This window comes from Solanum lycopersicum, chromosome 4 (assembly GCF_036512215.1).
Source record: "Solanum lycopersicum chromosome 4, SLM_r2.1".
NCBI classification, from domain to species: domain Eukaryota; kingdom Viridiplantae; phylum Streptophyta; class Magnoliopsida; order Solanales; family Solanaceae; genus Solanum; species Solanum lycopersicum.
In genome coordinates, this window is record NC_090803.1 from 51,975,342 (window position 1) to 52,002,062 (window position 26,721).

Sequence of the window (26,721 nt, forward strand, 5' to 3'; positions counted from 1 at the left end):
TTGCAAACGTTGAGATCCTTGAGAAACAATTATATATATTATTGGGTTGCTTGTTCAATTTTATTCTAAAAACATTGATCAATTTGTGTTTTATTTATATCAAAGATTTTGAGTTATTTTGATCGGTAAAAAAAAGGAGAAAGTATGTGCGATTTCACCGGCAAAAATGGCGACGCCGTCGGCAATGGCTTTCTATTAGTCGTGAAATTGTGAAAATAGGGAGAATTAGAAATGCCAATAATAAATTAAAATGTTATTATTTTACATTTTATTAAATAATTTTGGTTTATAATTTTTAAAAATAGTTTATGAAATAATTATGATGTGATATATCTGATGTGAATATGACATGTCAATTATATAAAGGAGAGTGAGTTATACACATGGTGGAAGGGGTTTAAAAATATGATTTTAATTAAGATTATGGGTCTAGATGACAAAGGGATAAGTAGAAGGGTTCAGAATACAAATCGATACAAGTATAATGGTCCACCAGACCATTTCGCCTTTTTTAAAAAGACACCTTAATATTGTAATTGTCATATTACCCCACTAAACAATTTTGAACAGATATTATTATACCATTTTTCAATCAACTCCAAATTTTAAGAAGCAAGTGTGTTCACACACCAATTATTATATGACACGTGTTAATTAAATTAAAAGTGTAATTTTTTTTCATTTTAAAATTTTCTTTTATCATTTTTTCTTTATTTCTCTCTCTCTCTCTCTCTCTTACTTTTTGACTTTTGATTTTAATTTATCTTAAATTTCACTTTATCTTTCACCTTCCACTTTCAATTGTTTCATCCATCCATTTTTTTTCTCCTCTCACCCCTCATGTCAAATTGAACCCCACTCTCTCTTTTTTCTTTCTTTTTCTTCTTCTTCTCCGGTCAAATTTCTTATAGAATTCATACTATTTTTTAGACTTTATTGAACTATTGATAACAATAATTATTTTTTTAAGAAAATTTAAAATTTTGAAGGTATCATTAACTACTTATTTTCATATAAATTCAAAATTAGAAATGGTAATTTTAAAACAATCAATTAATTTTTTGAAAATTGAAAGAACTTAATTAAAATCGAATAAAAAAATTATATGATACTTCCTAATCATCTTGAAATCTAATCTATTTATATAATTGTTCGAAATGTAAAAAAAATTAGATAAAGTTTTAAAATTAAAAAGAGAAAAATTAACAATAACAAAAAAAAGAAGGTGAACTTATGGTAAATGGTGAATTGAAAGTAAGAACTTTAATGGATAGAGATGATAATGAATTTTTGAAGATGAAAGAAGAAAGAAAGAGAAAATATAAAAAGGAAAAAAGTTAAACTAATAAGAAAATATATTTATGACAAAACACTTATAAAAACAAAATTATATTAGTAACTTTAGGCTGCTCACTCTCTTTGAGAGAGTGCACATTACTCTTTATGTGAGGTGGACGAATTATATAATAATATCTATTCAAAATTGTTGAGTGGGGTAATAGGACGGTTGCAAAGTTAAGGTGTCTTTTTGAAAATTTGGGACAATTTCAATGGTGATTTTATGTCCTTTTCATTATAAAATAATACTTAAATCTATGAGTCAATAAAACTAAAACACTATGTTATCTCACATACAAGATTACGTAGTAAAACATTAATAATATAAAATGAAGATTATAATTATAATATGTCATCATTTATCCTTCAATCAATCAATCATCTTTAATTTGATTTTATAATTTATCTTTTTATCCAAAAAGTGTTATTACTTGATTTGGGGATTCAAATAAACATCAACTATATCGGAGATATTAAATTTTTTAATAAATAATTAGTCGTTTGTAAGGGAAAAATAAATTTTATATGGATGAAAAAGATGAACAAATATTCTAATTCTAACGCATAGAAAGTTCAGCTCTACCTTTTATTTTACATATATCATTTTAAAGTTCCTCAACTAAATGTATCATAAGTAATTATTAAAATGAAAAATTAAAGGGATAATTTATCATATTGGACAACAAATCAACTTATTGTATATATTTGAAAGGGGGGAAAATTACACAAATTATTCAGTTTGTTTGGGTGTTTTTTTGGAAATCAACATACTAGAGTGATGAAGCTCGAGTTGAAACTACACTTCTATTCCAATCGTAGTGTCGAGAAATATATCTATTACTTCAAGAAAGTATGCAACTTGAAGCAAACCTGAGAATCTATTCATACTTCATATTGAATATGAACAATTAATTTACTGTGTAGTTATCTATGTCTTTGGGATTAAAAGAGGCTCCAATCTAGTTGTATTTCTCTATAGATCATAGTCACATCCTTGAACCCATGTCAAAATTTATTAATTCTTGTCTTCTTATATTGGTTCACTTCGCATATCAATGTGTCATAAAGTTTTTAAGGTCTTTCTGTCCTTACAATAACGTACAAAATTTGAATTTTGTCTTCAAGAGATGGTAGTATATATCTTTAAGGAGTTTTTTAGTGCACCTTCAACAATTTCAGTAGAGAAAATTTGCATGAATACTCAATTAACGTGTGTTATTTTATTTGTCCAACAAATACTTATCAATAATTTTGCAAAATATAAACATTTAAGTTTAAAATATATACTAAAAAACAACAATTAATAACATAAATTATAGACATACCAAAATCTGTAACAACAGGATGAAACAAAAAGGAAAAAATTGTAAATGAATATTTAATTGTACAGAAAAAGAAGAAGAAGTTCAAAACTTTTATTGTTTTAAAATGAGAGGAGATCCATCTATTTATAGCTAGATCAACAAACGATAATGTGAACAAACGTTTATTGACCTTATCACAAAGGTCATAACTCTTTGAAAAAGTTACAACCCTTCGAAAAAGTCATAACTTTTCATAAAAACACAATTTTTCGTATAAGTCACAATTTTTCATATAAATCGCAAAACAACTTTTCAGTCAAATCACAACATTTCATAACAGTCTAAACTTTTCATAAAAGGGAAATACTAGTTTTGAAAATAAATAAATTTAAAAAGGAATCCTGATTTATTATGGCGCCACGTAGGCGGGCCTAAGATTCTTTTATATATATATATGATTATTAAGAAGTGATATTATATATTTTAATCTATAATTAATATATATATAGTTATGTAATTTTTGAAAAAAACTAATTTTATATTTAAGTTAACATTCCTAACTTTTCTCTATATATATGATTATTAAAAAGTGATATCATATATTTTTTATGTATAGAACAACTTTGACATATAGCAAATACAAAATTTATATTTATGTGCTATAATAAAGTTTGTATAATTACAGTCAATAGCAAACATAAATATGTATAATTCGTTATACGTATACAAAGAAATCAATTGTATAGTTTGCTATACACATACAAAAGAAAGCAGTTGTATACAAATCAATTGTATAATTTGTGTATGTATAAAACGAGAAAAGGAGAAAAACAAAAGAAAATTGAGCAAAAAAATATTTGTATTGTATAATTATAAGTGTATAGGACGACGATATATGTATTTGCAAGTGTATATACAATTTTATCCCATTTTATACAAATAAAAATGCAATTTATATATTTCGTTTCTGTTTGTATAAGCGATAGAGGCGAGGGTGGCGAGTGAGATCTGGGTGAGGGGAGAGAGGTGAACGAAAGTATATGTATATATACAATTTTTTCTTGATTTATACAAACAAAAACACATTTTATATACTTGTGTTTGTATAAAATTGAGAGCGAGAGAGCGAGAGGGGAGAGTGGGGAGCGAGAGTTTGAGGGAGAGAGATGACTGACAAATAGTTTGTTACAAGGTACAATTAAATTAATGTGTGATAGTAATATTTAATTTAATTTATTAGTTTATCATTATATACAATTTCCCTATATATAATTATGTAACTTTTGGAAAAAACTAGTTTAATCCCAAAGTTAATATTCCTACCTTTTATCTAAAAAAACATAATAGAGGAAAGACATAAAGTGACATCTGAAGTTGTCTCGAATTTTCAAAAAGACACATAAACTATGCAAACATACTATTACCTCTCTAAACAATTGTGAACTGATATTATTATATCATTTATTGTCCACCAGGTATGGAGAGTGTATGCACTCTCTTAAAGAGCGAACCAAATTAAAACAACGAATATAATTTTACTTTTGCGAGTATTTTGCTATTAAAATACATTTTCTTGTTTTTCTTATTTTTTAACTTTTTCTCCTTATTATTTTTTTCTTTTTCTTTCTTCCTTCTTCTTCAAAAATTCTTTTTTGTCTTCATTGAAGCTCCTCACTTTAAATGTCACTTTTTAATACAATTTCATCTCCCCTTTTTACTACTATACTTTAACTCTCTTTAATTTAAAACAATAATCTAAACATTTTATTACATTTGAACAATTTGATACATACATTAGATTTCAAAATGATTAGTAGGTATTATTTAGTTTTTTTATTCAAATTTCAATTAAACTTTTTCAAATTTCGGAGAATTATGATTCTTTCAAAATTATTATTCATAGTTTTGAAATTATATGAAATGAGATAAATTAATGAGTTGATTTATTATGATATGATTTTTGTTTTATCCGATTCAAGTTCTTTCAATTTTTGAGAAATTAATTTATTCTTATAAAATTATGATTTCTAATATGAAAATGAGTAGTTAATGATACCTCAAAAAATTATTTTTTTTAGAAAAATAATTAATTTGTTATCAATAATTTAGCAAAGTCTAAATGATAGTATGAATAGAATTTGACCGGAGAAGAAAAAAAATAAAAATGAGTTTCAATTTGACACAGGGGGCGGGGGAGGTGAAGGAAAAAAAAATGAAAATGAAAAAAAGATGAAACATGAAATAAAATTTAAGATAAAACAAAATTAAAATTAAAAAAGTAAGAGAGAAAAAAAAAAAAACTTAAAATGAAAAAAAATACATTTTTAATTAAATTAATACGACACTTACTTCTTAAAATTTGAGAACAATGAACAAAAGTTAAAATATTTTTTAAAAATTCGAGATAACTTCATCAAATATTTATAACATTTTTTTTCATGTATAAATCTTCATCATCTCTTCTTTACAAAAACCCTTCTCTAAACCCTAATACTATACAGGAGCATAACAGAGCAGTTTGAACATCAAAAAAAAAAATAATGAGGAAGAAAGTGGATGAACGGATTAGAACCCTAATTGAGAATGGAGTTCGTAATTGTCACCGTTCTATGTTTGTTATTATTGGAGACAAGTCTCGTGACCAGGCAATTTTACCTTTCTCTTTGTTCTATCAGATAAATTTATGAGAAAGCAAACACTTGTTTATAACCTTTTTTTGTTTTTTTGAATAAACATAGATTGTTAATCTGCACTATATGTTGGGGAAAGCTTCTGTAAAGTCGCGGCCTAGTGTGCTTTGGTGCTATAAGGACAAACTTGAACTTAGCAGGTGAGATACTTGCTCCAAGTTTTTTTTTTGAATTCTTCCAGTTATGGAAGTGGTTTGTTTACTCTGTTTCAATTTCAATCTGGTATGGAGTTAAAGAAATTAAAGAATACTTTTGAATTTTGTGGTTTTAAACTGTCTACTAAAATGAATTTTCATTTTGTTGTGTTAAACATGTTATGTGTAAGTTTCGATATCAAAGGATTGCCAAAAAAGTGAAAAAAAAAATTCTCTCTGAAACGGACTAAGAGCATGTTTGGCTTATTTTTAGTGCCTTTATTAGATTTTAAGCTAAAATGATAAAAATAAGCCAAAAACTATAAGTTTTGATTTCTAAAAGTCAAAAGCCAATCCAAACATGCTCCAAGAAGGAAAGTAGGACAAATAAATTGAAATGTAGGGACTATTTGAATTCTTTATTGAAATCCAAATTTTGCTTGTCCAATGTGGAGATTGGATTGAATTTTGTAATGTAAATTTGAGTCAGTGCTCGGTGGATTATTTAACAAACAGAAACTATGAAAACTCTATAAAGCTGCTTCACCAAAGTTCTTGACTTTGTTTTAGTAGTTACTTTGTCTGGTTGGAATATGATCAAACGCAGGCTTAAGCTGGGTATTACTGAAGAAACTTTAAATTTTGATTGATCTGAAACTTTGGCGACGCTGCTTGTTGTGCTAATAGTTAATTGTAGCTGTATGGAGAGTTCGAGCCTCTCTCACCCCATTAAACTTTCAGTTTCATAAAAAAAGTTAATTGTAGCTGTATATCTGCAGTTAGTTTACTGGATATTACTGGTGAGTGAAAGGAATTCTAGGGTCATTCTTTTATGGAGGTTCTTATATTGTGAGTGATTAGTGGGTTTTTTGTTTTGTGTCTCACTGTGTTCATATCAGTTTATCAGTAGGTGTTAGTCATTTAGGCAAATGGTCAATGATAGAGTCAATCATCTTCTTGCAGTCACAAGAAAAAGAGACAGAAGCAAATGAAAAAAATGATACTGCAGGGGGTACTGGACACTGAAAAAGCAGATCCATTTGATCTCTTTGTTACAACTGGAGGCGTTAGCTATTGCTTGTATAGAGATTCAGAAAGAATTCTAGGGAACACTTTTGGCATGTGCATATTGCAGGTATCTGAGAAGTTTTAAATATCCATATACTATTTAAAGCAAATCGACTACCTATTTCCTCTTTTTATTCCCTTTTATGTTATCGTGATATTTGGGAAAATTCTTTTCTTTTCCTCTATGATGTTCTAGGATTTTGAGGCTTTGACACCCAATCTTCTTGCGAGAACGATAGAGACAGTTGAAGGTGGTGGGCTAATTGTATTGTTGCTTCGCCATTTGTCCTCTCTAACCAGTCTCTTCACCATGACCATGGTACGCTCAATACCAACTTCTCTGCTTTCTAGGCTGGAAATTTTTGAACAACTAGTAGATTAGTGATATCTCTTCCATTGTTACTTCTTACTGGTTTTCTTCGTTGTTCTTTAATGTATTAAAGATCTCAACTGAACCCCTCCCCCCCCCCCCCCCCCACACACATTAAAAGAGTATTTGAATGAAGAAGCTGCTTTTAGCTTGCAGATAGTTACTTGGTTTTCTATGAGTCAATGATGTTATAACACATGTGAATATGCAGGATGTTCACTCCAGGTTTCGTACAGAATCTCATTCACAGACTACTGGTCGCTTTAATGAGCGATTTATACTCTCTCTTGCATCATGCGAAACATGTATTGTCATGGATGATGAATTAAATATTTTACCAATCTCCTCTCACATGAGGAGAATTACTGCTGTTCCTGTTCAAGAGGTAAACTTCTTCTTGGATCAGTTCATTCCTGAGTTGTTCTGATTACTGATTTATGTATCTTAGATAATATATGCTGATTCAGATCATAGTCCATATGAAATGTAATGGCAATATATAATTACATCATATCACATGTTGAACTGCAAAAGAATTACTCTTTCTGGAGTTACTTTTTGGTACGCGATAAACTATCTTTGGTGATCTTTTGATGTAAGTATTCTTGGTTCTTTTTTTATTTACTTTGATGAAGGATTCCGAGGGGCTCTCAGAAGCAGAGAGGGAATTAAGGAATTTAAAAGAACAATTGAATGAAGACTTCCCTGTCGGTCCCCTCATTAGGAAATGCTGTACCTTGGACCAGGTTAGTTACTTTGCTTGAACTGTGAGAATTGACATTTGTTTCTCAATTGGATAATATGTCATACATTCCCAATTGCTTGGCTATGTGGAACTAACCCCCAGGATAAAGAGTTATTTGCATGTAAATAGATGTTTTAACTGAGTTTATTGTATAGCTCATAGGATAACAGGAGATAATGACTTATATACTTGGTAAAATTGAAAATTCACTGAGAACATCTTTGTCCTTTTCTTTGTGGCAGAATGTTGGATTGGTTAAAACCACTCTTAACTAAAATTTTACTTAGTTATCAGGCAAAATTCAGTTAATAGGGGGACTAACACTTGGATTTTTACCTGCCCAACTTAACCTGACTATTTATAGGGAGTTTTGAATACTAATTAGAAAGAATGAGCTAATTAAAATAATGTTTCTTCGCTTCTCGTGGATGTCATCTTTCTTAATTTTGTACGATATCATTTTGAGTAAGACAATATGATAAATATGAATACGTTTATACACAAGAAATGTCCTAATTTTCCTCCTATTGGAAACAATTTAAGATTACACCCATCATTTTTAAAGTCACTTTTTATTAGTATATTGTCTTGTATTTATCCTTGATTCTGGTGAAGCTTCAGCATGAAATAGGGAGCTCTGAATTCAGACAAAATGTTAGCACATATTTCACATTTTAAGATATTTCAGGAAGACACTAGATTTACCATATACTTTACTTTGTTCCAGAAAATTATCCTCTGATATATTGCATTTTTTTTTTTTTAAAAAAAAGCTTTTAGAAGTATTGACAACTTATAATGTAATTTTGGTTTACCTTCTCAAAAAAAAAATGTTATTTTGGTTATTAATTTAATATAGTGAAAATTTTACACAATCACACTTACAAGATACGTGGTATAAGAGATGTGAATACATGGAAAAAATCAAAGTAAATTTCAAGCAGTAAACCCAAATTAAAGTAAATATTAAAAATGGGTTAGAATTGAGCTTTTATTGGGCTAAAATGGGTTATGTTGGGCAGGCTAAAAATCATGCCACTACTAAATTATCTTGTTCCCAACCAGTGGCGGACCTACACAGAGTCTGCCGGGCGCTCGAGCACCCATTAACCTCGTCTTGGAATATATATATATATATATATGAAATTAAGAAGTATGTGTATAAATTTAACATAGGGCACCCAATGAACAAATGATGTGACTGGTCCATTGGCTCTTGGGTTGGTGCTTAAGGTTCTTTTAGTGTTGTTGAGCCCAGTGTTATTCAAGGCAAAAAGCGCAAAAAAGCTCTAAGGTCCATGGGGGGCTTAAGCGCTAATAAAGCGTGGGCTTTAATGAAAAGAGGCACAAAGGGAGAAAAGAATACAACTATGTATATGTTTTGTCGAAAACTAATAATTATAAACATGAATGACAAATATACGACCAAAGAAATTGCATTTTTTTCATGATATTATTTAGTGCCACTTCTTCATAAGAGGCTCATTGGCAAGGAAACGTTTGCCTTAGAACCTCGATGGCGACGCTGAGGCGCACATAAAGCGAGGCAAAACGCTCAACACTTTCTGAGCCTCCTTCAGGGCTTAAGCGTGCTTAAAGCGTGCCTTTAATAACATTGGTAGCCCGATTTTGAGTCTCACTTTTAACATGTCTTTTTTACTTTTTTGATTCCGCCACTTTCAGAGCACTCCCACAACCTTAAAATTCTAGGTACTTTGTCCAACCCGTAAGATTTTAGGAGCCATCAATTTTTAAGCAAAATTTGACTCCCTTAGATAGTGCTGTAATAGGTAGAACCATAACTTAGAACTTGCCTTAGACTTGGAGCTTATTCATTTAAAACTTAATCATTATTGGTGCTCGGTCGTTTTTTTTTTCTCTGTTCAAATAATAATAAGTTCCCTATTTTTGGATTGAAAATCATCTGTCATGTGAGTTTAATCAGCACATTAAGTTCTAAATGTCTTTTTTCTATTAATTTTTGATGAAATCACCAAAAACAAATTTCCTCTGTCTAAAGTTCACATGAATACAGACTGAAAAAAAACTGCTAATCAGTTTCATTACCTTCTCAAAAATAAAAAAAGCTACTGGTCGAATTGTGTGATTACTTCTGTTGTAAAATCATATGGTTTGGTTGGGACAATCACTCATAAATAAAACAAAGCTTCACTTCTGATAAATAGAACAGAACTTGACATACTTGGTAAAGAAATATGACTTGCCGATAAATAAATATTGCTATGTGGGCTAAGGTCTTGAATTTAGGAACTTTTGTCCCCGCTTAACTAGCATGTTAAATCATCATTGCTGCAATTATTGTCTATTAAAGCTCTTGCTTTTCCTTTTAAAAATATTCCCCATTCTTCCATCCTTTTATTAAATAAATCTGTAGTTTTTTCTGATTGTAATTTTGAGTCTGATAGTGATCTTTTTAGATACTACTTTAACTAAGCTTGAATGGATGGATTCAATATTTTTTCTTAATAAGGTAAAGGTAAGCTTTTCATTAATAATAACAAGGCCAACATGGTCGTTGGATGGATTCAGTATTAACTTATAATACTGCGGTTCACCATAAATAGCATTTGTGGGGTTCATTGCAATTAATTTTTTTTATTGTGCTGCTACTGTATGCTGCTATTAACCAATAATATGAAATAGGGAAAAGCAGTGATCACGTTTCTTGACGCTATTCTGGATAAGACGCTTCGAAGCACTGTTGCTCTTCTTGCTGCTCGTGGCCGGGGGAAGTCAGCTGCTCTTGGGTTGGCAATTGCAGGGGCTGTTGCTGCAGGGTAAATCTGGTTTTGATTTCAATATCATTCCCTCTCCGTGATCCTACATTGTGTCTTGCTAACTTCGATAGTTTGCTATTGTAGGTATTCCAATATTTATGTAACAGCGCCTAGTCCTGAAAATCTGAAAACTCTGTTCGACTTTGTCTGTAAGGGTTTCAGTATGCTCGAGTACAAGGTAGGATGCAAATTTTTATCTGACTGATTAGAGTGTGTTGGCATATTCTCTGTCAAATCTAAAACACTTCTCCTGCTGAGATATCCGTAGAAACGTAAACATAGTGCTATTTTTTTTATGTTCTTTTGCAACAGATTGTCGCACATCTAGTTGGTACCTGAAATTGATCTCACGTTCTTCTGCCTCACGATATGTATTTTACTTACAGGAACATACTGATTATGATATTGTGAAAAGCAATAACCCGGAGTTCAAAAAATCTATCGTGAGAATCAACATCTATAAGCAGCACAAACAGACTATTCAGGTCAGTATTAACGGCGAGGAGTTATGTCGTGATAATGGGTCTTCCATTTTCCAAACTCATATATCAGTTTCTGCACCTTCCGTTCCCCTTCTCCCTGAACTTCACAATTTTTGAGAATTCGGTCCAATTTTGTAACTCTTGCTGCTGATTTCTGTTATTCTGTATGGCAAGATTTCTTGTATTTCTCCATCTCTTGTAAGGTTGTTGATGTATAGGGATGATTAAACTAAAAATTTCCTCTTCTTACAAACATATCTTTTACACCTTTTACTTTTAAGTCACTGCAGTTCTTTTCACCAGTATATGTAAGTTAAGTTGTATGTCTGACTTTCTGATGGTATCAATACCATTTATGCTATGCCAGTATATACTACCTCATGAGCATGTAAAGCTGTCACAAGTTGAATTGCTGGTTGTTGATGAAGCAGCAGCTATTCCATTACCTGTGGTCAAATCTTTGCTTGGTCCTTACCTCGTCTTCCTTGCATCAACTGTGAATGGGTACGAGGCCGTGTCCAGCTTAGTTTCTGTCTAGTAATGTTATGCTCTCCAAATAACCTATGCACTCTTTCCAACTTATATTGCTTCTTACTGTCTTATGTGATAGAAGAATTATTTTGACACTCTTGTGTGTTTACCCTGGGGTTAACAGTGCTGATGATCACTCTATCCTATTATTTTTGCTTAAAGCTATGAAGGCACCGGGAGATCCTTGTCATTGAAGTTGCTACAACAACTAGAGGAGCAAAGTCAGAAGTCCAAAAGTGCAGATAGTGCAATTTCAGGTATTTCATCTCCATATTTGCTAGTTGATCACTCGGCTTATGGTGTGTAGAGTCCATGTATCCTTAAATAAGTTAATCAGGAGGAACTAGGAAAGCAAAGAAAACTGAAAATTAGAGAGCACTGATATTGGGTGGAGAATTCCTTAGAGTTACTTTAAAGGAGAATTGTGCATGTAGTTATTAAATAACACAGGCCTTATCTTAAATCATGCCTTAATTTGTGTCTTGGGCAGTGCACGTCTGGGTGTGATTTTAAATCTTGGTGAAGTTCTCTATGACTGGATATTTGCAAGTAAAACCAAGTATATGATGAATCAGGCTGGAGTTAATACCAATTAAATACTCATAATACATGCTTTTGAAATAATCAAACTTCGAAGTTCTGCTGGCCACCTGCATTATTTAAATAATGGGAAGTTTTTATGACTGGATGTTCAATATGATGAATCAAACTGGAGTTTTTTTAAGTTAATGCTGATAATTCGCCCTTGTCATTAAAAAATATTGCTTCCCCTCAAGTTTGTGTTCATTCATGAGTATGATTTTTTTTTCTAGGGTGTACTTTTGCCTTTCATTATTATTCATGATTGTGGTGTGATAAATGGTGTCTCTGCTAAATCATGTTTAAAATCTGGATTTTACCATTAAATGTAGGTCGGCTTTTCAAAAAGATAGAATTGAGTGAATCCATTAGATATGCTTCTGGTGATCGCATTGAACAATGGCTTAATGCTTTGCTCTGTTTGGATGTTACAAATAGTATCCCAAGTATCAGCCGGTAAATTTTCTTTGGCTTAACGTAGTTCCTGGAGAAGTCAACCATATTTTTCTCCAGTTACAATTCTCTTTTCTTCAATCAGGTTACCCCAACCCGGTCATTGTGATCTGTACTATGTTAACCGGGACACACTTTTCTCTTATCATAAAGACAGTGAGTTATTTTTGCAGGTAAACCACCTTCGCTTTTTAATTAATATTATTCTTCAGGCTGATGTTTGCTTGGTCAACTTTATATTGTGATCCTTTTGCTTTGAAAAATTTGCAGCGAATGATGGCCCTCTATGTTGCTTCTCATTACAAAAATTCTCCAAATGATTTACAGTTGATGGCTGATGCTCCAGCTCACCACTTGTTTGTGCTACTAGGTATTACTAAACTAGTTGATGCTTCTCAATAGGACATGGTAAATAAATTTTGCATGAAGTAAATGCAAGAGCACCTAACTGATTGTTCTCACAGGCCCTGTTGTTGACAAGACAAAAAATTGTCTTCCTGATATTCTCTGTGTCATCCAGGTTAGTGGTCTTGTCTGTTCCTGTTATGGAAGTGTTTTTCTTTGGGATGCTATAATTGTTATATATATCTTTTGACTGTGCACGATATTGACTTGGTACTGTTAGTTTCAGTGTTTTTTTTATTGTTGATACAATTCTCTTTTTTGTGTTACTTTATATGGTGTTCCAATTGGCTGGATGCCTAGAATTACAGGAGTTCTTTTTATATGCAGCTTTCTTTCATGTGCTATTACCGTAGTAAAGAAAAAATAGGAAAATCTCTTAACTCTTGGTAACCAATATGTGATTTGCTTTCTATTTGTGGAAAATTTTGGTCCTAAAATACATAATCACTACTAAAATTGGCTCAGCTCAGTTGAGAACATCAGCCAGTAATTTGTGTGTTGTATCCATAGCATATTCTATTCCATTCTGTGTTTTGTGTTCTATTCAGCTGTAGAGCTCTGAAAAGGCAAGTTACCTCAATTCCTCTTACTTGGTCATGTGTGTTTTTTGTTTGGTAAGGTTTTATTTGTAATCTGCAAATCATCTGATGTCTCTTGATCGGAATTTCATCTGTATAGAAAATTGGTCAGAATGTTAATTATTTTTTTTTAACCCTGATGAGAGCTGATCATGTTTCTCGCTGTTTCCTCTTGTTGATTCTCATCTTCTATCAATGCATTCTCTGAGTGTCCTCACTGACTTCATAGACAACATATTCATGCATCATCAGAGGTTGCACTTTTTCTTAAATTGGATTGTTACAGGTCTAAATGGAGCTACATGTTTTATGAGAGGCTTCATAAAGCTGATCTCAACGATTGATGCTCTATCGTATTAGTTTATTTTTTGATAAGCCAATAATTTAAGGTTGATTTCTGATAAGCACAAAACCCTTTTTCCTCAACCCTGGACAATGGTATTATCTGTGTTTATCTCTCTTACAATATCATTAACCTTATTGGTCTAGAGAAATGAACTTTCAAGATACATTTGGTAGATATTTACTTTTTCGTTGTGCTCTTTTTTCTAGTTTCATTCAGTTCTGGTGAGAATTAAATAGATGGTACTTCATTTATTTCACCTAAATATTTACTTGGAATCAAAGACATTAAGAGTTTTTGATCTATATTAATTTGACTTAAACACACAGGTCTGCCTGGAGGGTCAAATTTCTCAGCAGTCTGCTAGAACAGCTTTGCTCCAAGGTCGCCAGCCCTTTGGAGATCAGATACCTTGGAAGTTCTCTCAGCAGTTTGCTGATGATGAATTCCCAAGCCTTTCAGGTGCCCGCATCGTACGGATTGCTACACATCCGAGTGCTATGAAGGTAATGCTTATCAGTTCAAGGAATCTAGTAAAAAGAATGTCCAAGATCTCCTTTAGGTTTGTCTGTCATATTGATCTCCTTCATGGTGTGAGAGGATATGGTGAACTCCTTGTTTTTACCGTAAAAGACAAATAGTTTGGTGTTGGAAAGAATTGAGCCCGGATGGAGTGTTGTGTATATAAAGGACTTGCAAGGGAAATCTTCTCTAGACTGGAACTCAGGGATTTAATTGGTTGAATGAGACCGAGTTCGAGTGATGAAATTTCTTAAAATATCTTGCAACGTCCTTTGATGCATTAACTGTTGGATACTTAATTTTGTGACCCCCCCCCTTCCCCGCCATGTGTGCTGCACAATTTGTGTGAAGTTGTGGGTGATCTTCTTAAATTACTCTCCCTCTGTCCCATTTACATGACACTCTTTCTTTTCTAGTCCGCCTCAAAAAAAATGTCTCCTTACTATGGTTTGAAATAATTTCACTTTAAAATTTCCTTTTAACCATTAATGAAATGATTTACAACCACACAAATATCTAAGGATTGTTTAAATGACAAGTTTCAGAATTCTTCCTTTTTTCCTTAATCACCATGCCAAGTCATATGGTGCCACATGAAGTGGGACGGAGGGAGTAATAAGATATAGAACTGAAGTCCTTCCATATTGTTGACTTTATAACAAATTAGTTCATAGAAATTCATTGCAGATTTGCAATACAAAAAGTAGCACTACTAATCAAAGCTGAAAAAAGAGAGATTTGGAATAGCTTAGAAATCTTGTCATCTTAAAATCTCCATTTGAAAAAAACTTGAAACTGAAGGTGGTCTGCATCTTATGATAATCGAGGTTTATGTATGAAATCAGAGCTGTAAGGAGGTCTTCGAAAATTTTCCATCTGCTTATTTCCTTTGTTTATGCTTGTCTAACCATGTGTCACTGTGGTGTTGCAGCTTGGATATGGTTCTGCTGCCGTTGAACTGCTAGCCAGGTAACTTACAAAATTCCCTGCAATTCTCACATGCTTCAGTTTTCAATATGATTAGACTGTAGATCACATTTGGCTTTCTATATTTGTGAATGATTAAGCTACTCCATAGGCCATTGCTTGTATATAGGGTTAGCACCATTCCCATTTTTTGTTTGTCTAAACTTAAAATTATGTCAATTTAGTCCAAGACCCTATTTTTTGTAGACAACTCCTCGTCGTCTGGATAACATCAAAACCTCTCTCTCCCTCCCTCATGCTATCAACACAGTTTCTGGATAATCAAGAAGCCATTTTCTCCCATATTTTGAGCTTAAAAGAGTAATCTCTTTGTTTGGGTAGTCATCAAAAATAGATTTTTCATGGTCGAGCAATTTTTTTATTTTATAAACACCATATAAAGAGAAATAAGCCTAGTTGAATTTTGGGGGGCATATCATGGTGTAGGTTGTTGCATGTAAATTTTGAGAGAGCTGTTAGAAAATGAAGCAAGCGCTTGCTCTTTCCTCAGAAGGGATTGGAAAGGTTCAACAGCCTTTTCTATCATTGCACTTTTAACTGAGTGGCGAAGAAGGTTTTCTTGGAAGTCTCAGGACTCACATTATATTCTGGTGGTACTGTTCATACCTTAAATATTCTGTTGGCATTTAAGTTGGTTTTGATCCAGTTCAGAAGTTCCTGCAAAAACTGCAAAATAGAACTGGGTGCAAGTTTTGTTTGTAACTGACACGGGGTCTGGTATTCATTGCATAAAACTGGCGAGATGCTCTTTTAATTCTTCTGACCAAGTATAAACATATCTTGTAAAAGTAGTTGTTCTTATGACTAAGTCTTGGTGGAGGTTGGAAATGAATATTCTGAGCAAAATGAATGGAGAGGCGAAGTAACCAAACAGGCTTTTGCTTGGAAAGCCCCATGACAACATAAGATAAACTCCAGGGAAAAAAAGTGAATTGTGAAAAAGCATGTTTATAGTAAGCAAGAGTCCTGAGGCAAGTTTTTTCTAGTCTTTCTTTTCTGTAAGAAGCGGACAGCTAGGAACTTTACTTTATTTTTGGAAGACTACACAGCTTGTGTAGTTTACCTTTTCTTATATATATATATATATATATATATATGAACCTGTCACCATTCTCATAGGAACTTTACTTTATTTTTGGAAGACTACACAGCTTGTGTAGTTTACCCTTTCTTATATATATATATATATGAACCTGTCACCATTCTCAAATCAAGGAAAAAGGAAGTGTATTCTGTCAATTGCTTGTAATTGTTTTTCGTCTGGTGTGAATTAATAATTCAGCTGGTTTACGGATTATGCCTAGCCTGTAAGCATTCAAATCATTGTTGTCTATTTGTATGTCAAAGGTCAAGGACCCTTGTTGTTTGGAACAACAAAGATATTATTAAAATTTACACTACTGTGAATCCTGAATATGACCGTGATGGCCTCTGAACAACACACCTTTACCTGCCTAAAATGATGTGAAATGACTGCTCACTATAATCTTAGTGTAGTATATTATGAAAAGTAGGTATAAAAGAATGGTTTTTTTGTTCTTGATTGTTGATGATGATATGGAACGGTTCTACACTTGTTGACTTCTTCCTTTTTACACTTGCAAGTCTGCAGAGCGTGCATATTTATTGTGTTTCATGGCTTTTAGGTTTTCATTTCTAGATTAATGTGTTTTCAGTTCAGTACATATTATGCATTTTTCTACTGAATGTGTTTAATAGGTACTTTGAGGGTCAGTTTACGCAATTATCCGAAGTAGAGACAGAAGATACATTGGAGACTCCTCAAGTCAATGTAACTGAAGCTGCTCAGGAGGTAATCTTATTTGATCTAACTTTGCAGTTAGTACTTTAGGTTATTGGCTTCCCTTTTATCCCTTGGGTGTCCTAAAGTTGCAAAAAGTTTATACCATTGTACCCTTTTAAGACAGTGTTAAATCATAATATTGTTTCTCATTGAATCTGTGTCTTTCTTCATATTGATGTGGTTTGTCTCCAGACCACTGTCTAGTGCGTTCATTGTGTTAGCTCTTGTGATTAATCATTTGCTGTAATATGGCAAATGGGATGGTTGCAAAGTCTAGAAATACTTCTATGTGGGATTAGATCATTTGCTTGCTTTTTGTTACTGATTTTAAACCACCTTCCTTGCAGGTATCTTTGCTTGAAGAAAATATAAGACCAAGAACAGATCTTCCTCCATTGCTTGTTCCTTTAGGTGAAAGACGGCCTGAAAGGCTCCATTACCTTGGTGTCTCATTTGGACTTACATTGGATCTCTTCCGCTTTTGGAGAAAACATAAGTTTGCTCCATTTTTCATAGGCAATGCCCCAGTAAGTCTAAGAGTCCTCTGTTCCTTCAGTTATTTTTAGATGTTTGCAGTTGAGGATTAGTGATGAACATGTGATTGGATGAATCAGAATAGTGTAACCGGCGAGTACACATGCATGGTCTTGAAGGCATTGAAGAATGATGATGTTAAAGCTGCTGAATCAGATGAGTGGGGCTTTTATGGTCCCCTTTACCAAGGTGATAAGTTGTTTTTGTCCTCCTTGATTTTTTTTAGCTTATCATTGGAAGGAACTGGAAGGAGATTGGAAGAAGATCTTTTGTCATGATAAAGAGGAACTCAAATGTTACAATTCCTAATATATGTTTGTCAGCATTCATGCATTGTTATAGAGTAGTGACTTCATATTACATTCATGCATTGCCGTCACACTTTTGTCTTCCCCCTTTTGTATCCACATCCTATCAAACAAGTTGCAGTTATTGTAGTAACATGTGTTTATTCTATTACTTTTTTCTATAATTTTAGAGTTGTTGTCAATACCTATTTTGATATTGATGTTGTTTATAACATTGTCAGTATACAAGAGAAGGTTAGTCGAACTGTTGGGTTCTACCTACCAGAAGATGAATTACAAGCTTGCTATGAGGTAAGAATGTAATTTTGATGGTTAGTTTATATGTGTGCCTCTTTATATATGCTTATGATGGCCATAATCGTGCAGTGTCTTTGATCCAAAGATCAACTTTGTGGAGCAGGACCCTGCTTCAAGTGAATTGTCAAACTCCATGAAGTTTGTTCTGAACCCTGATGAGATGAAGATGCTTGAAGCTTACTCAAATAGCCTTATTGACTACCCCTTGGTAAGTTCTGAGTTAATGATTTATGAGGAAATATGTTAATACTAAATAGTGAAGCAAGATCCTTTGTGTTACAGTTTTTACTTGTCGAAATGGGTAAGTGGACAAACGTGCTGTATGAACTGTCTATTAAGAAAAAGGCTAAGAGTGCTTTGAGCCTACTCAAATAACCTTATGGACTTACTGGTTAGATCTCAATTGGTGATGGGAATGAAAATATGTTATCTGGAGAAGCGATAGAAGATTTTTGTTGGTGCTACTATCTAGTTATGCTAGATGTATGTTTCAATATCAACAATCATATAGAGATTGTACTTTAGACAAACATTGTGGTCTACATGCCTGAAAAACTTGAATCACTGAAAAGAGCTTGAAGTTGGCATTTTCGAATTTCAAGCATCATAACCAACTGGAGTTCACTTTTACGCAAATCTGGTGAATGATTTGGTGAACTCCTGCTACCATCTGCTCTTAAAAGATGTTGATGTCTGGTCCCTATGTGGATTAAAAACTCATATTGGTGCGATTACTTTTGACAAGAACAACATGGTTCAAGTGAATGAAATACTCATACTGGTACTTTTGACAAACAAGAAAATTCTGAACAAAAAATGACAAGTGAAATATGTCAGTTACATTTCTTTATAATTAACAAGGGCATGATTTTCCTCTTCTTTTTCTGTTTGTGTAGGTGTTCAACAAGAAAGTTCTAAACCAAAAATGACAAGTGAAATATGTCAGATATATTTCTTTATAAATAACAAAGGCATGATTTTCCTTTTCTTGTCTGTTTGTGTTTAGGTGTTCAGTTATAAAGGTTGAAGTTCTATTTGATAAATTGGAAGAAAATCCTATAATCTATCATTTGATATCTAATTATTTTTCGTTAAGTGGTTTGTTCTCCGGTTCCTAGAATTATAAAGATGGCTAATAGGAAAAGGGAAAGAACTGAGGGATAAAAAGGATGTGCTGCTCAACAACAAACCCTTCAAAAGTGACTGTTATTTTGTGTGTAGACACTGTTCCATTATTTCCTAGTGCAAGCATTGTTAGAAAATCTCAGAAGTGCCTGACATTTGTTTATTATTCAAATTGATTATTTGCATGAAATTTTCACACAGATTCGAGATGTTGCTCAAAAACTTGCGCGTGAGTACTTTTTGGAGCATTTGCCAGTTTCACTTTCATATGTCCAGGCTTCCATATTGCTTTGCTATGGCCTGCAACACAAAGACATCTCTGAAATAGAGGTTTGCTGCATTGCTAGTCTTTATTTTGAATAGGTTATTCTGTAGTGTCAGGTTTTGTTGATGCTGCTAATTGTCCTCCATCACATCCAAACTTAATAAGATATTTCATCCAATGAACTCCATTGCTTCGAGTTTACTCTTTTCAATTTTATTTTACAGGTAGAAATGAATTTGGAAAGGCAACAAGTATTGTCCTTTTTCATGAAAACCATGAAGAGGCTTTTCAAATACCTGCATAATCTAAAATCAAAAGAATTTTCATCAACTGCATCTCGGCTTAAAGCGGTAAGTAGATAAGTTATTTATTTCACTCCCCCAAACGTCCTATGATGCTATGACAAAGAGAAACTAAAAATGTGATAAATATCTGCATGCATCGTCATACTATGCGTGACTAGGCAACAGAAAGAGAGTCTGACACTTCTCATGTCAGTTTGTCTCAAGAAGTGACCAATTTTGTTTCATCAAATAGCAGCATTTGAGGCACTGTAACTGCTTGTCTGCTGTTCATCTATCACCGCTGAAGATTAATGGAGGCACTTTTTTCCTTGTTGTTTTCAGATTACATTGGAACCACATCTGATATCTGTTGATGAAGATCTCAATGATGCTGCAAAAAAAGTTCAGGTTTGAATTTACTTGCTTTGGTCTCTGCAAGTTCTCCCATTTGGAAAAATATATACTTACCTAAGATCATATCTAGGATGACATGAAAGCCAAGACAACGGAAGGTTTGTTGGACCCAGAGCTATTTCAGCAATTCGCTATCGTAGACAGAGAGGCTGATTTTGAAAGTGCTCTCCAGAATGGCGGTGGGAAGATAAGTTCTGGTGGTGTAGTTAGTGTAAAATCCAACAAAAGCAAATTGGAGAAGAAGCATTCCAAGCTAGAGAGTGAAAACAGTGACAAGAAAAGACACAAAAACAACTCCGGGTCCAAATCACATAAGAAGCGGAAGGGTTAATCGTGTTCACGCAACAACTTTTACCCTCCTTTCCTTTCCTTAAGGCCTGCTTAGGAGACTTCTCCTCCGTGGAGGAATATATCAAGATAATGCGTATCTTACATCATATTATTTTCTTAATCGCAACCATCATCACTATTTATGCAATCATATATAGGTCCAATTTTGTCATAGTTTCTTTGCAGAAGTACCAATTTTCTTAGAATGTTTTTTATCAGCTATGTTATAGGTTAAAGCACTTCTTGTTTTCGTCCTTTATATATCATCATTTTTCTGCACCAATCTTATATCAAGTTTTTAGCAATTGTTCTATGAGGAGTAATATTGATTTGTTTCATGAAGAAGTTCAGATTTCTTACTTGTGAGTAAATAGTATATATACTATGTTAAATGAGGAATTTTAGTCGATTCATTGGTTGACCATTTGAATTTTCATAGTTCAGATAACGTTAAGAGTTTCAATTCCACACCTTGTGATCTCTTCTCACAATTGCATCTATTTTATTCTTTTTATTTTACCTCAAGAACTGCCATAATCATGTGCCTATTTGCCTTTTCCCTAACTGTATCCATATTTCTTTGTAGATAAATAAAATTACTGAATAAACATAACTGTTGATGCAATTTCAACATTAAATTTAAAACCTAAAATCCACTGAAATTGTAGTTCATTTTAACAAAGTAGGCTTTGTTTATTCATCGAATAAAGGAATTTCTAAGAATAGTGAAAATTACGGAAGTACCAAATAAAACAATAAATAAAGAATTAGAAGAAACAAATTAATTAACATGAACATCCTCCTCTTTGCTGCTCAATTCCTGATACAGATTCTGGTATTCTTTGGAGTTGACTGAGAAAAAAGAGACAACAGTTGATGAGTGAGTTGATCGTATGATAGATAAGTAGTCCTCACTTTCAATTCGAAGGTTGTGAGTTTGGATCAAAAGGGAGAAAGAGATAAAAAAAGAAAAAAAATATCAATTTAAATTGTCATATACACATCAATTACTCACCAATGAGAAGGCATTTCTTCATCTAATGATGCCTGCCAGCTGGAGTAAATGAACATGAGAAATGTCAAAATTACAAGAAAAAAACAAAAAATATTAGTGCTCTCGATTTTGAGCTTTGAGTATGAAATTTCTTTTGGTAGGAAAGTTGCCCCTCAATGGATTCTATCTGTGCGAATTTAAATTAATTGAACTTTAATGTTAATACTGAACATCAAATGTAGTAAAAAAAAACAATTTATGATAGGTTTGTCACAAAATTATGATGGATTTGTGATGGTTTTATGGCGAATACATAAATTTGTGAGTTATGCTATTTTTTTCGTACGTAATTTTTGTGATGTACGAATTTGTGACAAAATTATGATGGATAGTCAAGGTGTGTTTGGTACAGAGGAAGAAACATTTTCCGATTTAATTTTTCCATGTTCTGTTGGTCAAAACTTGAGGGGGGCATTTTTTTTTGAAGGAAAACATGTTCCTTAAATAAATGAGGAAATTATCTTTTTTTATGGAAGTCGAGAAAAAGAAATTTCACAAGTGATATTTGAAGTCGTGTCTTTTCCATCCTCCAACACACTCTCAACCTCACCTTTAATAATATTTATCTAGATTATACTTACATGTTGTGATCATCTTCATTGGCCAGGGCAAGTTGTGCAGCACACAAAAATGCAGCATCAACATTATAATCCTCCTTAGCTGAGGTCATAAAGTTTTGTATATTTCCTCTACAACCACACCATTCCCTTGCTTGCTTCTCTGAAACCTGTAATTGTAATTGGATTTCTTTAATTAAAAAATGACAGTTTAAATAAATTTTCTACTATTAATGTACTAGTATGAAGGAGAGCCTTCGAGTAACAATAAGATCGCTTATATATATATATATATATATATGTGATTTGTATATGTTATAAATTCTAGCTAAGAAATCAACAAACAATTGATACTTGCATCAAAATAGGGAACTGTCTAGATCACATTTCATTGGCGTGCGGGCATGCAACCCCTCTGTGGATCCAATGTGAAGATAAAATGCTTTGTGCACTAAAGTTTAAATTACTTTTTTCGGAAAAATGCACAAGTACTTTTTCAATCTATGCCCAAAATTTCATACACACTTATACTATACTAAGGTCCTATTACCTCTCCTAAATTTATTTTATAAGTAATTTCTACCCCTTTTCGGCTTACGTGACATTAGCTTGAAAAAAAAGTCAATCAATGTTGGGCCTACAAGATAGTGTCAAGAAGGACGAAAAGGGATAGAAAATTATTAATAAAATAAGTTCAGGAGGTTAATAGAATAGTATAAATATGTCTATGAATTTTCGAACATAAGTTGAAGGGATACTAATGCATTATTCCACTTTTTCTAATGAGTGCATGTAACCTGCCTTATCTTCCTAATTCCTAATTTTACTTTATATATGCTATTTTTTTAAAAAAAATAAATTGATATTGAAGGAAATTATTTAACAAAAATGAATGAACATAAAAACTTACTATCTCAGTGCTGCCATATTCCAAGTCTACTTTGTTACCAATCAAGACAAATGGGAATTTTTCAGGCTCTGTTAGGTCTGCCTGGAATCACTCACATACTAACAAAATTACAATTTTGAATTAATCATGTAAATAAAAAAAAATGCCAAATATCAACTTGAAAAGAAGGTCATAATATATAAATTAACAAATTGACATGCAACATAACAACAATAACAATAACAATAACATACTTTGTATACTCTCAGAAAGTGAAGTTTGGAGAATCTGTTTCAAATTATATAGTATATGAAAAATAATTTTTGACAAATATATATCGTATAATTTTTTGATGAAGGGTGTCCAATTGATCATCCTGTACTATATGTGGCTACGTCACTAGATAGACCCTCAACTCAAAGAAAAAAAAAGCACGGAAATGGAAAAAGTCGTGAGAAAATACTATAGATAAATTAATTGATTGAGATCACCTGTTTGATAAATTCTTCATGCCAATGTTGAAGAGTCTCAAATGACTTAGGCACATTCACATCATATACAAGAATGCAACAATCTGCTCCTCTATAAAATGCAACACCAAGACTATGAAACCTTTCTTGCCCTGCTGTGTCCCATATCTACCAAAACAAATTATAAAAAAAAAAAGAAAAATTAACTTAGGATCAAAATATTCAATATTTGATTTTTTGTAATCCCGGGCGGATGATCATAAGGGTTCATCTGAATTTCCTTTGCTAGAAAGTCGTCATACTATATATACAACGTCAATTTTTTTTATGTATATATAAAAATGATGAACCTGATCGACCACCATAATCAATTTTATAGAACAAAGTCACTTACTTGCAATGTGACTACTCTTTCACCAATCTCTAGTTCTTTAGTAGCAAAATCAGCTCCAATTGTTGCCTTATATTGTTCCCTAAACTTCTTGAAAACATATCTATAATTATAGTTAATGAAACCACAAATTGCAAAAGAAACTTGACTAAATAATACCTTACTCCATCACAATTTGTCATCTCTACCTAGAATATAATACTTTTGAGAAAATGTCCTCTTCCCATTTGTACAAATAAAATAATAAATAAAATAAAAATCACTTAAAACATTATAAAATATATTATCACCCAATTAATAAATCTTGACTCCGTCACCGAATATAATGTAATGAAAAAGTCTATGCAATGTGATGGATACTGGTTCACCAAAGATGTTTTTCCCACCCTGAGAATACAAACATGTTAACGTGTTAGAAGAAGAATAAGAACAATTTAATGACTTAATTAAAATCTCGAACTCATAAACTTTATATTCTGATTCTGCTTATCCTTTGAAAATAGCAAAAAGGATAAAAAGGATAGTGAAAGTTCTTACCCACAATCACCAAGAACAATGACTTTGAGCAAACTTCTTAGAGGTTGGGACATGTTTCAAGAAACAACTTGTTACTTTGTAGTATAGTTTGAAATGATGTCTTTATTTTTGTTTTTGAAGAAACTTTGTTATAAAAGATTATTTTCTTCTGGAGGGAACCAAAGATATAGGGAGAATTAAGTGGTGGACATGTTCAAAAGGCAAATGTAACATTTTAGATAGGTGTGGCCATTTGTGTTTCTACAATTCCTTTTCTTTGTTTTGTTTGCTATTTTATATCTGTGTTCTTTATGGTTTTTGTATATGAAGAAAGGAAAATTTAATTGACGCTGATTATGATGAGATAAATAAGATCTTTTTATTTTAATAAAAAATATCGAGTTCAAATCTTGAATATGAAAAAAGTCTATTAAGGAGCTCATTCCCTTAACTAAGGCTTACATAAATCTGAATTAATCGAACTGGTGAAAAAATAATTTTTTAAAAAATTGACCAAAAAGATTTTTGCCAGCAAAACTTTTGTTTTTATGATTTGTTGGTTGTTAATGGAATGAGTCTTTCTAGCTCTTTTGATGATTATTTAATTTAATTTTTTTCAAGGGGTAGTGGATCCCATGTAAAGTGTTGACCTTGGATTTAGGTGATTTTGAATTTTGCATTATTAGTTCTTAATCAAGAGAAGTTGATGACTTCAATATTGTTTTCTTTACAAAACAAAATATTTTTATGAAATACATTTTTTAATATAATAAATGAGTTATTTATTTATTTTTGTATTTTATATAAATAAAGATCACTATTTTAATAGTATTTATATATAATTGAACATGAAAATAGAAAATATTTACATGTCAAACACACCCTAATTAGTCTTTTCCATTTTAGGGGAGTTGTTTCATATACTCTATTTATTTCATACTATTAATTGGCTCCTACATTAAATAAATTATTTTAGTTTGTATGTTTAATTTATAAAATCGAAGGAATTTTATTATATTTTTTCTTTCTATTAAATAACTACACAAATATTCTTTCTATTTATGTGCCTTATTCAGGCAACTCTTTTGACTAAATATATGTACATAAAAAATTATCATAAATGAACTTTTTTTTAATTTCACAATATTTATGCATGTGATCATTACTGTTTATACTTTCAAAAAAAGTTTAATTTTAAGGATAAAATGATTTTTTAAAAATTAATTTTGTCTTGATTTAAATGTTTTGCCTCTCTGTAGAACCACAAATGGGACCTTTGTGCATGCCAGTAAATGTTTTGCACTTAAGAATAAGATATTTACTGTGTATATTAATTGTCTTCTCTCCCGTTTCTTAACGAATTATAAATAAGAAGATTTTTTTTTAAAATTTATATTTTTAAAAAAACTTTACAAATTTTTACATTCATAAATAGTAACTATTATAAAGATCAAATGAAAAAAAATCAATTAATTTGATTTTAATTTTATAGTTTAAAAAGTAATTTGGAACAATTATTTATATGATACGAGCAACTAATATAAATAGACACTTACTTCCCTTCAATATAAAAATGATATATATATATATATACACTCCTATGTAGTATAGTCGAAACTAAAGTATATAATTATGTAAAATGAATTAAAATTATAAAATAACTTTTTATGTAATTATAAAATAATTTTGAAGCGAAAGAATAAACAAATAAATAAACAAAATAAAAACGCAGATGACGTACCTATTCAAAGTGATTAGTACTAATTGGTGTAACTTCTTAATTAATTTGTGTTAATTTCTTATTTATAATTTTCGAAACATACATGTTTATGAAAATGTTGTTCTCTATTTAATCAAATTTGCGAATATTTGACAAACATGTTTAGTGTAACTAACTGTTTTTTAAATACGGAAAAGGGTTAACATTGCTTTTAAATTATGCGAAATAGATCACTTATAGTTTCATTACATTTTGCGAAAAAAATATCCCCGTTGTTATCCTAGGAGATCACAAATACCTTCAAAAGTTAACACCCCAATTTTTTAGTGACGTGGCATGCCTCATGAGACTAGTCCCTCCACCTAAGCGTTGTCAACTAAGATTCCCTACAGAAGAACTTGATCTTTAGTGGCGACAAAGTTGTCAATCTCAAAAT

General features: G+C 31.8%; 2 protein-coding genes across 2 annotated transcripts; one reads left to right on the forward strand and one right to left on the reverse strand.

The window, feature by feature from the left end:
* Nucleotides 1-4,996: 4,996 nt before the first annotated feature.
* Nucleotides 4,997-20,971, forward strand: LOC101258943 (RNA cytidine acetyltransferase 2-like). Its single transcript, XM_004237421.5, has 26 exons — nt 4,997-5,287; nt 5,381-5,472; nt 6,430-6,601; nt 6,731-6,853; nt 7,116-7,289; nt 7,540-7,650; nt 10,314-10,447; nt 10,532-10,625; nt 10,834-10,932; nt 11,297-11,433; nt 11,623-11,717; nt 12,372-12,495; nt 12,578-12,665; nt 12,763-12,862; nt 12,957-13,012; nt 14,148-14,324; nt 15,272-15,309; nt 17,047-17,140; nt 17,479-17,658; nt 17,746-17,854; nt 18,195-18,264; nt 18,340-18,478; nt 19,597-19,725; nt 19,885-20,010; nt 20,287-20,352; nt 20,429-20,971. Exons 1-26 carry the CDS (start codon nt 5,183-5,185, stop codon nt 20,687-20,689), a joined length of 3,093 nt encoding a protein of 1,030 aa, XP_004237469.2. The 5' UTR covers nt 4,997-5,182; the 3' UTR covers nt 20,690-20,971.
* Nucleotides 20,972-21,356: 385 nt separating this feature from the next.
* LOC101258647 (ras-related protein Rab7-like) lies at nt 21,357-24,867 on the reverse strand. The gene is made up of 8 exons (XM_004237420.5): nt 24,587-24,867; nt 24,410-24,436; nt 24,053-24,152; nt 23,680-23,826; nt 23,210-23,290; nt 22,324-22,469; nt 21,704-21,742; nt 21,357-21,540 (listed from the first exon to the last, which is right to left on the reverse strand). The coding sequence occupies exons 1-8, from the start codon at nt 24,637-24,639 to the stop codon at nt 21,474-21,476; spliced, it is 660 nt and encodes a 219-aa protein (XP_004237468.2). The 5' UTR covers nt 24,640-24,867; the 3' UTR covers nt 21,357-21,473.
* Nucleotides 24,868-26,721: the final 1,854 nt, after the last annotated feature.